The sequence below is a fragment of the Branchiostoma belcheri genome, unplaced genomic scaffold (genome assembly GCF_001625305.1).
Source record: "Branchiostoma belcheri isolate BF01 breed outbred unplaced genomic scaffold, Haploidv18h27 scaffold104, whole genome shotgun sequence".
NCBI classification, from domain to species: Eukaryota; Metazoa; Chordata; class Leptocardii; order Amphioxiformes; family Branchiostomatidae; genus Branchiostoma; species Branchiostoma belcheri.
Window position 1 is genome coordinate 980491 of NW_017802425.1, and position 16428 is coordinate 996918.

Genomic DNA, 16428 nt, shown 5'->3' on the forward strand with positions numbered 1-16428 from the left:
ATATAATTTGCATAATTTATGAGGAAATTCTATGAATCAGCTGCATTACATTATAGGACTATTTAAGCTTGTGATATATTAAGTGAGAACAAGAGAAACACAGGCAGATATTGGTTATGTAAATTAACACGTAATTTGCATAATTAATGAGAAATATTATAATTCCATAATGGTAACTGCCTGGAATTTCATACTTGGGGTATTTGAAAGTTAAGTAAAGGTAAACATCATTAAACATAACTTATTCAAATGAGGACCTCATTTGCATAATTTATGAGGAAATGATATACTGGCTTCCTTTGTTAAGATAAGGCTGTCTTCTGGTGGAGAATATGATCAACTGATATAATTCATGCAAATGAATTATATTGCATAATCCTATTTGCATAATCAGGAGGAATAATCTTTACTTTGTCAGGCATAAAGATTAACATCACTTGGCGAAGGTATGAGATCGTTGAACTCTAGTTGATAAAGATTTCGGTGGTCCATTAGATATTTTGTCTCATTATCACAAGCATCAATGATCCTGTCTATAGTAACCACCTGTTCATATAGACCAGGTTTTATTCGTGCCCTAAGTGGTCTTCTTTTGCAGTTTTGACTTTGCTTTTATTTCGCAGTTTAGAACTTCGTTTCTAGCGGTTCATCGACAGTAGTTATAACCACGTGGCGTGCCTGTGGGGTTGCGGAAAACTTCTCCACTTCCGGACTAATCACAGCATTATTTATTCAAAAAGTCAAAGATGACGTCTTATAGTGTTGAACAATGCAAAGAAGGAAAAGGTGATAGATGCCACGAAGCTGCGTCTCAAAAAGCAATTTAGTCATGGTTTATTTATGAAGAGTTGATATCAAACTATTGGTGAATATCAAAGTAGCAATTTTGAAAGTCATGCTTAGGAGTTGCTTTGAATTGGGTGAGGAATGTCCCTGAGCTAACCACAGCTTCTATAGTATTGGTTGATTGAGTCCTCACTCTCAGTGAGTCGAGCTTGCTTGATCATCTATGTTTACCTCCATGAAAAATGGAGGTATTGTTTTTGGCTGGTCTGCCTGTGTGTCTGTGTGTGTGTGTGTGTGTATCTGTGTGTGTGTCTGTGTGTGTTTCCGCAACTTTGTAGTCAGCATAACTTCATAACGCCTTTATGGATTGTGATGATATTTGGTATGCTGATAAGTCTTAGGAAGACAAAGGTCAAGGTCAAATATGGGCCTCCTGGTGGATGACCTTGGTACTGCAGCGGAACTTCCAATTTTTGTATCTTTTGTCCTGAACATGCTATGGTCTTGACTTTTTGGTGACAGAGAGCTTTTCCTGTCAGAAATAAGTGGTTTGAATTTGGTCCCCCTAGCAGCTTGTTCTGGAACTGCAGGGCACTTTCTGGCGAAATCTTTAAAAGCCAATAAGTCCAGATATCATTTTTGGTGTGTAGGTAGGTGAGACAGAGTTGTACATAATTAGATGCAAATTATGCAAATGAGGACTTAATTTGCATAATTAATGAAAAAATGCTATAATTACAGTGTTTAATGTAATAGTACTTTTATACATGTAATCTATTTAATCTGTGGCAGGCGGAACATCAACAGATACCAATTATGCAAATGATGACCTAATTTGCATAATTAATGTGAAAATTCTGTGACTCCTTATTGGTGAATGATGGGACTTTCATACCTTGACATGTGTAAGTTACTTAAAGGTTAACACCACTATGCATTTATTATGTTAATGTGGAGGTCATTTGCATAATTAATGAGGACATGTTGAAATGTATGACAAAGCAAGCCCATATTTCATTGAGGTATGAGATCTCGGAACTCTTGTTCTGACTTAGTTCTGAGTTCACTGCCTAGAGGTGTTCTCTTGGCCATCATTTGGGCCCTGTCTTGCACCTAGCAAATTCGTAAAAAAAGTCTTGAAGAGCGCTGTAGGTTTCACACAGCAGCACCCATGTCTGTATCAAGAGCCTCTGTTAGACCTCATGATGATGTCTTCTACTGAGTCGCACAATTACAGCGACAGTTTGTACTAAAGAGATGGTGGCTATTGGTGGGACGTGGGGTGTGAAAAGTACACGGCCCTGTTCCCTGATTACAGTGCTGTGGAAATAGTTTGGCGCCATTTTCTAATGTGTAAATTGCTGCCTCCTGCAGAAAGAAGAAGTCGAGTACTAATGAGTGGCGCGGCTGATAATGCTAATTGTAATTAGGGATAAAAAGGGTTTTGTACTTACTGCCTGCAACATTGGTCAGAACAAGTTGAATCAACAACGGATAATTGGATCATTAAGTAACACAGTAAACACAAACCATTCAACTAGTATGTCGGTTTATCCTGACTTTGTGGTTTATTGTTGTTGTTACAGGAGAAGCGCCACCTACAGTCCAGACTGGGGGATGACGCTGGTTCGGACCGCAGCGGAGGCAGCTACACGCACTACTCACGTGACCTGTACAGCTACCGGCGGAGGGATACACACAGCAGGGAGCACCACGACTACGATAGTAGTGCCAATAAAAGGAGGGTAAGTAAGATCAAGGACATTATAATGTCCTAGGTAAGATTTACAACTTCTCCGGACTGTTGAATGTGAATAGCATTATATCTATTGACAAAGATTCCTGCGCTCATATTGGTGTTTCTGGGATTATATTATATCATAGGTATCAAACGAAACAATAGCTCTCAAAGTCATCAGAATGAATAAACGCGTGACTAAAGCGTCGTTGTCCCTTTGCAAACGCTCAATGGAAAATGCTAAGACAGAGAACGGCTAAATGGTAAAACAGGCACCTACCCAGAAATCCAACTACTTTTAAGAAAAAAGAGGTCAACAATGGAGGGCTTAGAACAGGGCTTAGAACTTAAGAATGCTTTTTAAAGACCAGGTTCCCTGTCTTCATGTCCTGATCGTTGTTGCGTTATGGGCACGACAAGAAACCGTGACTGAAGAGTCGGTGACTAACTGTTGGTCGCCTTTCATTCCACTTCAATTAAAATTTGTACGAGTTTGTCACGTGTGCGGAGAGGAGGACCCCAGGAGCCATTTTAACCGTCACCCCCCCCCCCTCAGGCCTCGCGTGACACTGCCTGGTTTGCAGACAGAGTAACCACAGATGACTAGTGTAACGTTAGAACACGCCACTCTAACATACAAAGACAGTCCTAAATCCTTTGGACCTGTAAACGTCAGCGCACTGAAAGTTGATACAAAACATCATCAGACAAATCACTGTCTGTGGGCTATAGGCAGCCTGGATACTGAATAAGGCTGGATATCCGGGTAGAACCAGGGGGATTTATAAATAGGTCAGGTCTTAGACTGGTTAATAATATAGTAGAAATCAGTGGAGTGGAAGAGCACTGATGGACAACGGCTTCAAAGGTTGTTGTACACACGGGCCTTGGTACTACTTTGCACTGCTGTGAATGTGTAAAACGTAGCAGTGATTAAAAGTTGATGAATTGACTATTATGACGTTATTTTTGGCAAGGCATATAGACTGTGAAGTAAACAGGTTTCCACGTCGACTGCAACCCTCTCCAGTAGTGCGCATGTTGTGTGAGACACACATTGGACACGAACTTAAGACTTCTTAAGACTTAAGAGGCAAGGATCGATAACCACTGAGCTATGTATGCTACACTCGATACTATATTGGATTAACCATTTACAATAAGATTCAGTTTTTCACGTTATGTTTTCTTGTAGCTCTTTGAGATGATGGCGTCTGTTGAGATGGAGGTGAGCGAGCTACAGCGCGTGCGCCGCGAGATCGTCAGACAGCAGGAGCTAGTGCGCACGCTCCACATCGACATCCACACCCTCCAGTTCAGGGTACGTCACGTGTTCTCAGCTTACATGTCAGACATGTGTAGGACCTGTCACAGTGTCTGTGTCAATGGTGAAAATGACCCAAGACACCACCCAAAAGTGGACACAATGACCAGATGGTCCGTATGCAAGTGTTAATTTATCCGTATGAAAATTTATCCATTTGCTTTGTAAATCTTAATGTTCAACCTGGATGTCTAACCTCCATCGAAATACCAGTACAGGTATGACTGTGGACTACTTGAATAAGTGATTTCCCACTATCGCTACCAGTGGCTGATTCCTTTTGAAGCATATAGTGGCCTTTCTCTTAAACTTCTCATTTACATTTTACGAACTGTACCAATCATCATGGTAAAAGTTACTTGAGCTCTTAGTAGTGCCATTGAACTATGTCTTGAATATAGAAAGTTGTTGTCGCGTGTCTTTATCTCAGGTTCAAAGGGTCAAGGACCGTGTGTCATGTCATTGACTCAGTAGTGGCTTACGTTTTTCACCCCTACATGTTAATATGTAGGGATGTTTACACACTGTTTATCAAACGTAGTACAAACTTCAATTTCCTTGCAATTGTTCATAGTGTACTAAATATGAGAAGATCTCGACAAGTACAAGTACATACTTAAATATACTAATTAGTAGGTTTCATGACTGACAATGAGTTATATCTTGTGGGTAAACAGGGAAACGCTGCCCTCTGTATGGTACCAACGCCCTTCATTCATAACACCAGGTTATTGATCGAATTTTTATATCAAGTCATGAATTTTTTATACCATTTAAATTATTCATCACTAGGAAGGTAGTGATAAAACGACTCACCTGTCCGCGTTAGGCAGGTGATTCGGCCCCGCCTAACGACGTTGCGGTTTCGTCTTAATGCGACTTGGCAGACTGTTCTTATATCACGTCCCTCTAGAAGATGGTTTTGTTGTTCTTCTGGGGTAAACCGTGCATGCAAGGCAGGCGTTAGGACAAATGCCGTGACTCTCTCACTCTTTGGCGTGCATTACACAGTTTACTGTTACCTAACTTGTATATCAGGAATATGAAACATGTTTTGTATTGAACTCTTTAAGCAATTTTCAGATGAAAATGTTTTACGAATAACTGCATTATAAAGAATAATTGCTTTAAGTACACAATGAAATGTCACAATTTAACACAGCCTTATGTCATGATCTACCTTTTCTGTTAGATCATTTATTCATTCGTTCGTTTATATAAACAGCATCTACAACGTATGGTTTGGCCATATGGTCCGCCGTGTAGAGGGCCATAGAGCACTATCTAATTAATCAACTGGCCATCTTCCCTTATCGTCCGATGCAGAGAAACGTAGAAGAACCTAGCATATTTGTGTTTCTTTATTTGGCTTTTCCATAACAAGATGGAGGGGGAGACAAAACAGGTGATTACTCACCTCTTTACGTTGTCTCCCCCGCCACCGTGTTGAAAAAATATCGGTCAAATTAGAACTTATCAATAAATGGTTTAACTTGAGAACCATCTTTCTTCATCTATAAAAGGGTAGCCACGTGACCTGGGAGTCAAAGGTCACCCAGGACACGTGACTGGATGAGGCAGAACACAGTTTTCGCCCTATGGGGATTCCTATAGTTAAGCACCCCGAGGTGACTCACTTCGACGCGGTAAAAATTATAGTAGGGTGCACTAGAGAATCACGGCTAACTAATATGTTGAAATATACGCTATATTCTACATAATAACAGAAAACCCAAAAAAAAGTTATCGTTTTTAAACATAATGACGACCACTTTGATTTGGTCCTCTACCGGGGTCAACGGAACTGCAGCCGGCTCACCCCGGAACGCGGTTTCGTAATGCCGCGTATTTATACACGAACAGGGAAATCTTCACAATCGAAATCAGACAGTGTACAAGCCGATACCTTTCTATACCACACAGCGCAGTTCACTCATGGCTACCTCTCACATAAGTCGCTCTAGCCAGGATGCAAGAGGTTTGACTGCACTACTTTCTATACCCGCGTCATAGACCCGGGGGTCGTCCATAAATACTGTGTTCTGTGGCCTTGTAGCGGAACGGGGGGGGGGAGGCGATGGTGGCATTGGTAGCATGTTTGATAACATGTTTTGTATTACTCCTGACAGGAGGACGAACTGAGGAAAGTGACAAATGAAGCAGACAAGCGCCACTCGCGAGAAGTGGACCTGCGGGACAACGTGGTGACGAAGCTGCAGGCGGAGATCCAGTCGGCCACGCAGGAGCTGCTGCAGCAGAAGTACCAGAACCAGCAGCTGCTGGATGATGCCATGCTGCTGGACGCGCAGCTCAAGACCTACCGGAGACTCTGGGACCTCAGCGAGGGGCGGTCAGTTCTTGTCTTACTTCTTCCCGTTATTTGTGAGTTTTAATTTAGGGCCCGGTCACATTCGTCGTACGATGGTCGTAAGATCGCAAAATGAGGACATCCTTGGAATAGTCACGCATACATCGTAAAAACTTCAGCATATCTTGTTAAGAAAAACATTTTGAGATCCTTTCAAGTGGGGAAATCTTTAATTTAAAATCTTTGTTGAGAACAATCGTAATATCGCCAGGCACTTGTCTATCTGGAGAGGGTAGTGCTAATGATTAGCCTTCAACAGCCACTCCTAAGGGGGTTATGGATAGTAGAATCCAGCAGAAATGGAATCAATAATTGGCCAGGGCAGTGAGCCGCGAAAAGGGTATCATTCTCTCAGATGAACTTTATAGTGGCAAATATTCTCCCTATAGCCAGTGTAGTAATAATCTAATAGCTGATGATGTTCTTCACGAAGCCGATAGTCCGTTGATGCTTTGCTTCTGTCGTTTACGCTCTTGTAACAGGGGCCCACCAGGGGACCCCTCTCCAGCAATAGGAGATGACGAAGAGACCACGTAAGGTTTTAGATGTTTCGGCCACCCTAACTTCAGCAACCATCGACTAACTCTCACAGATGCAAAATTACCAAACATAAGTTAAAGGGAGGTTACATTCTCCATTCCATATGATTCACCATCTTTATTTCATGAACCAATTCCTTTGAAAGTTAGATTTGTAAAAGACAAAATTCGATTCTGAGGACAAAAGTTGACAAGATTCAAGCTAGGAAAAAAGATATCGACGATCATCATTAAAAAATCATTGTCATTGTCATTAACCTCACCAGATCAGCCTTGTTTTCACGCGACCTTCATCACTGATCATAATAGCAGCACTATGTCTGGACTAGACTACAGTTACAGTACTCCATGGCCTGTACAATGTATTGTTTGTCACCTTGTCATTTCTTCACAACAGCATGATGGACAGGATATACGTAGTAGCGAGGAGACTTGAGGATAACGAAATTGATACAGATTGATTCTAATACTACATTCATTACTTGTAACTTTGTCCGAAATTTCATGAGTGGCTTTTGTCGTTTTCGTAGCTATCAAACATTTCTTAAAGAAATGGAAGGAAAGGGTCGCCGGTAAGTGTGTACCTCTGTCGACACTAAGTCCTTTACGAATTCATGCTAATGGCGCCACCTATCACCCCGGCTAACAACTGCATCCAAGCTTCGCAGGATGTATTAACCAGAAAAGTTACAATCTCTCGATATCTGATTCTTTGTCTCTTAACTGATGTTAAAAGACGTTAAATAGTGCCGTATTTTCCATTCCAGTATGGGAACTTCTGGCCGGCGTCCTTTGGGTGAGTACTGCGCACGTTGGCACGATCTAGCCAAGACAGTATCCAATAGGCAAGATAGTGTCCGATAGGCAAGATAGTGTCCGATAGGAAAGATAGTGTCCGATAGGCGTCGGTAGCCTATTGGATACTGTCTTCACTACTAAAAGATTTATTTGGATATTGAGACACTATCATCGCTTATACGAATATTGATAATTGCTTTGCGGAATATTCGTTTAAATTTTCTATCAGCTAGCTGCTCGTGATTCTGCCCTCACAAAAAAAGGAAACTCTTAAAGAGCTAAGTAACCATTAAGTATGAGAGCACCTGATTTGTATTTTGCTCTACATATTTAATGAAAAGACGAAACTGGTATATATAAGATTGTCACCCTACCGTCATCCTTCCGACTTTCCTTTGATTATTTCTGTACATCATATAGTACTTTACAGGCGCAGGTTTTAAAGATTTTATACAATACTTTACTGATGGTAACGCTGTATTGTGTGCATGTTTAGCCCTTCCAGCGCCGACGCCCATGCCTACTGGTAGGACGTGGGGAGCCCTCACCAAAATGGACACCACGCCTGTGCCCGGATTCGCCCCGCCGGCGAAACGGGACTACGGGACAGCGCGCATCGGGACCACCACCTCCAGGATATCCTACGTCACTTCCGCCGCTGCCCGGAAGACGACGTCACGTCCTTTGACGGAGCAGGATGATGCCCCTGGGGGAAAGTTTGCCAAAATAGAAGTCAGGGGCCAAACCACTCGCAAGGACACGACGCCGACACTCTCAGCTAACAAAACCATCAGAATAGGCCCGCCCAAGAACCCGGGCGAGTCCGGTTTTATCCACCAAGTGGACCGGACAGAGCAGGACCAGGTGGATACGTCATCAGTGGTTACCATGAAGATATCGGGACAAGGGCAGAGCTTTAGTGGACAGGGCATTGACAGTCAGCAGGTGGGAGTTTATGGACAGGTAACCTCACTGACACCGCAGGTTGGGCAACAGGAAAGAATCATGGTGACCGTCACCGAAGGCAAAGTTACAGGAGCCAAACAGCTAAAGTCGGGACAGGCAACAGAACTTTCACTCCATGAAACCCAACAAATCTTGGCATCCGTACCTACCGAAGCTGCGCAGCAATCAGGCAACATAATGGTCACAGTTACGGAAGGAAAGGTCATCGAGACAAAAACAGTCACAGAGAAGGAGGCAGAAACGATCGTGTCACTAGTAACTGAACAAGCCGATCCTACAGCCGAGAAAGTCGTCGTCTCTCTAGAGGGAGGGCAAGTCGCCGGGAAGCGCATTGGAAAGGACAAAGACACCGCTCTGTCCCCAGAAGAAGCCGCACAACTTTGGAGATCTGTCGCTCAGCCAGGACAGCAGACCGGAGATGTCGTCGTTTCCCTTTCACAAGGACAGATCGTGGGATCCCAGCAGCTAACACCAACGGAAGCCGAGACCATCAAGGCTGTGGTTGTAGAAGAGGCGAGACCTACTGTATGCCCGACTCCAGTTCAGCCGACCTTCGTGTCAATCGCACAGACAACAGCACAGGTAGCTGCTCTTCAAGAAGACAAAATCATGGTGACTGTCACCGACGGTAAAGTAACAGGAGCCAAGCGACTGAAGTCAGGAGACACAAAGGAACTTTCACCTATAGAAACCCAACAAATAATGGCGTCTGTCCCTGCCGATACTTCCCAGCAGTCAGGTAACATCATGGTCACGATCACGGAAGGCAAAGTCATTGAAACGAAACAGGTCACGACAAAAGAGGCAGAAACGATCGTGTCATTGGTTTCTGAAGAACCAGATCCAACGGCAGAAAAAGTAGTGGTTTCCATTGAGGGAGGCCAGGTGGTCGGAAAGCGTGTTGGTAAGGACAAAGCCACGCCCCTCTCTCCACAGGAAGCCGAACAGCTTTGGAGATCTGTCGCCCAGCCGGGACAGCAGACCGGAGATGTCGTCGTTTCCCTTTCACAAGGACAGATCGTGGGATCTCAGCAGCTCACACCAACGGAAGCTGAGACCATCAAATCCGTGGTCAGTCAAGAAACAAAAGCTGTGCAGGTCATGCAGACGTCACAACAAGTCCAGCCAGGGGCTTCAGTTACCTCACAACAGCTTGGGGTGGTCGGTACAGTGCAAACAACGCAAGGTTTCTCGACCGGTGCACCGATCGGAGGAATGGTGGCTTCCGGAACGTTCGCTACTGGAACCGTAGCTCCTGGAACAGTAGCTCCTGGAACAGTAGCTCCTGGAACCGTAGCCCCTGGAACCGTAACTCCTGGGGTCGCTCCTGGAACCGTAGCCCATGGAACTGTGGCCCCCGGAACCGTTGCTCTTGGAACCGTGGCTCTCGGAACGATTGCTCCCGGAACAGCAGCGTCTGGTACCGTTACTCTGGGAACTGTAGCACCCGGAACGGTCACAGTAACAACGGGCATAGCAGAACCTGGAACAGTAGCGCCCGGTACCGGAGCCGTCGTTTCCGGAACTGTTACTGACTCTGGAAGTGTCAGTATTGGAACAACTGCATCTGGACAGATCCCGGAGTATCTACCGCCGTTTGCACGACATCCGCTACCACCGATCGGCGTGGGCGACGTTCCAGCTCCGACAGCGTCCGAAACACCCCTTTCGCCCTCAACCACCGTGATGGCGTCCATCGAAGGCGGAAACATCGTGCGGGCGCGGAAACTCAACTTCGGCAAGTTCGAGGACTTCGCTCCTCAGGAGGCAGAGCAGATGTTGTCTGGTCTCCCGGAACGCCAAGCGACTCAGTCGGGCAACATCATGGTGATGATCTCAGAGGGTCAAATCGTCAAGAGCCAGCAGCTTTCACCCTGGGTGGCAGAACAACTTATAGCGACCATGTCAGGTTCAGCTCCCGGACAGGTAACCGTGCCTGTGTCTGGCCAGGCTACGTACGTGCCTGCTCCGGGTTCTCCGCCTGTAACTGTGCCGGTCTACGGACAGGCCAAGATCTCTCCAGCCATAGTAGACAAACCGATAACCCCTGTTTCTGGGGAGGCAAAGTTTTTCGCTGGGCAGGAGGCTGATGTGGTTAAGGGACAAGGAACCCAATTGCAGGGCACAGCCTCTCAACAGATCGCCGGCTCTGTTATAACGCAACAAGCGACAGTAACCGTCTCTGGCTTGACATCTGGATTTCAAGCCGCGCCCTTTCAAACAACACCAGCATCAACGGTTCTACCCCATGGATTCCAAGCAAACATACCACAGGTTTCTGACGAAACCCTTCCTGTGGCCCATATCACATCACACGTGATGCCAACGATTCCAGAAACACTTCCAAACACATCGGAGAGAATCGTTGCTTCCTTTTCTGACGGGAAGATCGTTGGAGCCCAGAAAATCGTCGATGGTCGCACAGTTCAAGTTGAGCCCGCCTATGCAGAGGCCACACTGAGGACGGCGTCCAGCCAAGCTGTACCACAGTCTGGGACTATTATGATGACTGTGGCGGACGGGAGGGTCCAGGAGACAAAGCCGCTCACTCCAGCTGAGGCACAGTATGTAGCGGCGACCGCGACAGTTGAAGACGCTGGGAAGGCCATCCCTTACACGACGCCTGGTTTTCAGCAAGCTGTGGGGGTTAAGTCTAGTCAGATTGTGCCCTCACAGCCTTATAACTATCAGACACCTACACTCTCGTTGGGACAGCAGGCTCTGCAGCCATCGGAAAAGATCATGATGACCATAGACGAGGGGAAGGTGGTGGGAGCAGTGCAGCTGAAGCACGGTGAGTCCACGCAAATCCCTGCGTCAGAAGCGGAGAAGATGCTGGCTGTTTCCGGGCAGCCTGGGCAGCAGTCAGGGAACGTCATGCTCACGGTGTCCGAAGGCGCAGTTCTGGACACGCAGCAGGTCACACCTAGAGAGGCCGAGACCATCATGACGACTCTTTCCGCCCAACCTGACCCCACCGCTGAAACGATAATCGTTCGCTTCGTCAACGGCCAGGTGGTGGGAGCCGAGAGGAGCTTCCAAGAGCAAACATCGACCCTGTCCGCTCCCGAAGCGCAAACGTTACTGTCTTCAGTTCCCAACCAGCCCACACCGCAGACTGGAAATATCTTACTCATCAAGTCTGAGGGAAGAATCGTGGAGTCTCAAGAGCTGACGTCCACGGAGGCTGACACCATCATGAGTACAGTGTTCCACAAAGCACAACAACAGTCTGTAGCCCAGCAGCAGCCAAACTTAACGTCGTTCACTCAAACACAGCCGTCGTTCACTCCAGCAGCACAGTCTGTGACACCAAAGCAGGACAGGATTGTGGTGACGGTCGCAGACGGGAAGGTCACGGGAGCAAAAGATCTGAAGACAGGACAGCAAAAGCAGCTGTCGCTCATGGAAGCACAACAAATCCTGGGTTCTACCCCCGATGGAACAGAGCAGCAAACAGGCAACATCATGGTCACAGTAACAGACGGGAGGATCGCTGAGTCAAAGCCAGTCACACAGAAAGAAGCAGAAACAATAGCTTCCGTAGTGGCCGAACAGTCTGATCCAACAGCCGAGAAAGTCGTAGTTTCTGTCGAGGGAGGCCAGGTGGTCGGAAAGCGTGTCGTTAAGGACAAAGCCACGCCCATTTCTCCTCAGGAAGCCGCACAACTTTGGAGATCTGTCGCCCAGCCAGGACAGCAGACCGGAGATGTCGTCGTTTCCCTTTCACAAGGACAGATCGTGGGATCCCAGCAGCTTACACCAATGGAAGCCGAGACCATCAAGGCTGTCGTTGTGGAAGAACAGAAACCTATCGTGTGTCTGCCTCCAGTTCAGCCGACCTCTATCTATAAGCCAGCTGGAATACCAACAGCAGAGGTAGCTGCTCCCCACAAAGACAAAATCATGGTGACGGTCACCGACGGAAAAGTGACAGGAGCTAAACAGATCAAGTCAGGAGAGACGAAAGAACTGTCTCCTCTAGAAACTCAACAAATCATGGCTTCGGTACCCGTCGAGGCAACCCAAAAGTCAGCAAACGTCATGGTCACAGTCACAGAAGGAAAGGTCGTTGATACAAAATCAGTTACGGAAAAAGAAGCAGAAACGATCGTGTCACTAGTAACCGAACAACCGGACCCTACAGCTGAGAAAGTCTTAGTTTCTGTCGAGGGAGGCCAGGTGGTCGGAAAGCGTGTCGGTAAGGACAAAGCCACGCCCCTTTCTCCACAGGAAGCCGCACAACTTTGGAGATCTGTCGCTCAGCCGGGACAGCAGACCGGAGATGTCGTCGTTTCCCTTTCACAAGGACAGATCGTGGGATCCCAGCAGCTTACACCAATGGAAGCCGAGACCATCAAGGCTGTCGTTGTGGAAGAACCAAGACCTACTGTATGTCCGACTCCAGCTCAGTCGACATATATGCCAACCGTTCTACCAACAGCAAAACTGGCTACTCCTCAAGAAAACAAGATTATGGTAACTGTCACCGACGGAAAAGTGACAGGAGCTAAACAGCTCAAGTCAGGAGAGACGAAAGAACTGTCTCCTCTAGAAACTCAACAAATCATGGCTTCTGTCCCTACTGAGACGGCCCAACAGTCGGGTAACATCATGGTCACAGTCACAGAAGGAAAAGTCGTCGATACAAAGCCAGTTACAGAGAAAGAAGCAGAAACAATTGTTTCACTGGTGACAGAAGAGTCAGACCCTACAGCTGAGAAAGTCGTAGTTTCTGTCGAGGGAGGCCAGGTGGTCGGAAAGCGTGTCGGTAAGGACAAAGCCACGCCCCTTTCTCCTCAGGAAGCCGCACAACTTTGGAGATCTGTCGCTCAGCCAGGACAGCAGACCGGAGATGTCGTCGTTTCCCTTTCACAAGGACAGATCGTGGGATCCCAGCAGCTTACACCAATGGAAGCCGAGACCATCAAGGCTGTCGTTGTGGAAGAACCGAAACCTATCGTCTGTCCGCCTTCAGTTCAGCCGGTCTTTACGTCTTTTGTTCCAACCCCAACTTTCATTTCAACAGAACCGACTGCAACTATCAACGCTGTCGTTGTGGAAGAACCGAAACCTGTCGTGTGTCCGCCTTCAGTTCAGCCTGGCTCTCTGTATGAGTCAACCGTTCTACCAACAGCAAAACTGGCTACTCCTCAAGAGGACAAAATCATGGTGACGGTCACAGACGGAAAGGTAACAGGAGCTAAACAGCTCAAGTCAGGACAGACAAAAGAGCTTTCTCCTCTAGAAACTCAACAAATCATGGCTTCAGTTCCTGCTGAGGCGGCCCAGAAGTCAGGTAACATCATGGTCACAGTCACAGCAGGAAAAGTCGTCGGTACAAAGCCAGTTACAGAGAAAGAAGCAGAAACAATTGTTTCACTGGTGACAGAAGAGTCAGACCCTACAGCTGAGAAAGTCGTAGTTTCTGTCGAGGGAGGCCAGGTGGTCGGAAAGCGTGTCGGTAAGGACAAAGCCACGCCCCTTTCTCCTCAGGAAGCCGCACAACTTTGGAGATCTGTCGCTCAGCCAGGACAGCAGACCGGAGATGTCGTCGTTTCCCTTTCACAAGGACAGATCGTGGGATCCCAGCAGCTTACACCAATGGAAGCCGAGACCATCAAGGCTGTCGTTGTGGAAGAACCGAAACCTGTCGTGTGTCCGCCTTCAGTTCAGCCTGGCTCTCTGTATGAGTCAACCGTTCTACCAACAGCAAAACTGGTTACTCCTCAAGAGGACAAAATCATGGTGACGGTCACAGACGGAAAGGTAACAGGAGCTAAACAGCTCAAGTCAGGACAGACAAAAGAGCTTTCTCCTCTAGAAACTCAACAAATCATGGCTTCAGTTCCTGCTGAGGCGGCCCAGAAGTCAGGTAACATCATGGTCACAGTCACAGAAGGAAAAGTCGTCGGTACAAAGCCAGTTACAGAGAAAGAAGCAGAAACAATTGTTTCACTGGTGACAGAAGAGTCAGACCCTACAGCTGAGAAAGTCGTAGTTTCTGTCGAGGGAGGCCAGGTGGTCGGAAAGCGTGTCGGTAAGGACAAAGCCACGCCCCTTTCTCCTCAGGAAGCCGCACAACTTTGGAGATCTGTCGCTCAGCCAGGACAGCAGACCGGAGATGTCGTCGTTTCCCTTTCACAAGGACAGATCGTGGGCTCTCAGCAGCTTACACCAATGGAAGCCGAGACCATCAAGGCTGTCGTTGTAGAAGAACAGAAACCTATCGTGTGTCCACCTCTAGCTCAGCCGACATTTATGCCAGGCATACTACCAACAGCACAGCTAGCTACTCCACAAGAAGACAAGATTATGGTAACTGTCACCGACGGAAAGGTGACAGGAGCTAAACAGCTCAAGTCAGGAGAGACAAAAGAACTGTCTCCTCTAGAAACTCAACAAATCATGGCTTCAGTTCCTGCCGAGGCGGCCCAGAAGTCAGGTAACATCATGGTCACAGTCACGGAAGGAAAGGTTGTTGATACAAAACCAGTTACGGAAAAAGAAGCAGAAACGATCGTGTCACTAGTAACCGAACAACCGGACCCTACAGCTGAGAAAGTCTTAGTTTCTGTCGAGGGAGACCAGGTGGTCGGAAAGCGTGTCGGTAAGGACAAAGCCACGCCCCTTTCTCCACAGGAAGCCGCACAACTTTGGAGATCTGTCGCTCAGCCGGGACAGCAGACCGGAGATGTCGTCGTTTCCCTTTCACAAGGACAGATCGTGGGATCCCAGCAGCTTACACCAATGGAAGCCGAGACCATCAAGGCTGTCGTTGTAGAAGAGCCGAAACCTATCGTGTGTCCACCTTCACTTCAGCCGGTCTTTACGTCCTTTGTTCCAACCCCGGCTACTTTCATTTCAACAGAGCCGACTGCGGCCATCAACGCTGTCGTTGTAGAAGAACCTAAACCTACCGTTTGTACCTTCCCCATGCCCACAACACAAGTGTGGCCCCGGGATCCGAATCAACCGAATTTCGCATCCTCAAAACAAGGATGGCCACGGGATCCGAATCAACCAACCGTCACGCCCATAATACCGTCAGATGTCCCAACGGTTGCAAAGGAAGACAAAATCATGGTGACGGTCACAGACGGAAAAGTGACAGGAGCTAAACAGATCAAGTCAGGAGAGACGAAAGAACTGTCTCCTCTAGAAACTCAACAAATCATGGCTTCAGTTCCTGCTGAGACGGCCCATCAGTCGGGTAACATTATGGTCACAGTCACGGACGGAAAAGTAGTTGACACAAAGTCAGTTACAGAGAAAGAAGCAGAAACCATTGTGTCACTAGTAACCAAGGAACCGGACCCTACAGCCGAGAAAGTCGTAGTTTCTGTCGAGGGAGGCCAGGTGGTCGGAAAGCGTGTCGGTAAGGACAAAGCCACGCCCCTTTCTCCTCAGGAAGCCGCACAACTTTGGAGATCTGTCGCTCAGCCAGGACAGCAGACCGGAGATGTCGTCGTTTCCCTTTCACAAGGACAGATCGTGGGATCTCAGCAGCTTACACCAACGGAAGCCGAGACCATCAAGGCTGTCGTTGTGGAAGAACCGAGACCTACTGTATGTCCGACTCCAGCTCAGTCGACATATATGCCAACCGTTCTACCAACAGCAAAACTGGCTACTCCTCAAGAAAACAAGATTATGGTAACTGTCACCGACGGAAAAGTGACAGGAGCTAAACAGCTCAAGTCAGGAGAGACGAAAGAACTGTCTCCTCTAGAAACTCAACAAATCATGGCTTCTGTCCCTACTGAGACGGCCCAACAGTCGGGTAACATCATGGTCACAGTCACAGAAGGAAAAGTCGTCGATACAAAGCCAGTTACAGAGAAAGAAGCAGAAACAATTGTTTCACTGGTGACAGAAGAGTCAGACCTACAGCTGAGAAAGTCGTAGT

At 47.1% G+C, this 16428-nt stretch overlaps 1 protein-coding gene across 1 annotated transcript in view; it reads left to right on the forward strand.

Annotated features, from left to right (window-relative positions):
• LOC109476438 (mucin-17-like) overlaps positions 1–16428 on the forward strand; it is a 44958-nt gene that overhangs the window by 17930 nt on the left and 10600 nt on the right. The window contains exons 4-11 of the mRNA XM_019777373.1: positions 2373–2531; positions 3720–3845; positions 5978–6198; positions 6699–6749; positions 7286–7327; positions 7523–7551; positions 8050–16108; position 16399. Coding sequence (XP_019632932.1) covers positions 2373–2531; positions 3720–3845; positions 5978–6198; positions 6699–6749; positions 7286–7327; positions 7523–7551; positions 8050–16108; position 16399 — 8688 coding nt within the window. The remainder of the gene's footprint in view (positions 1–2372; positions 2532–3719; positions 3846–5977; positions 6199–6698; positions 6750–7285; positions 7328–7522; positions 7552–8049; positions 16109–16398; positions 16400–16428) is intronic.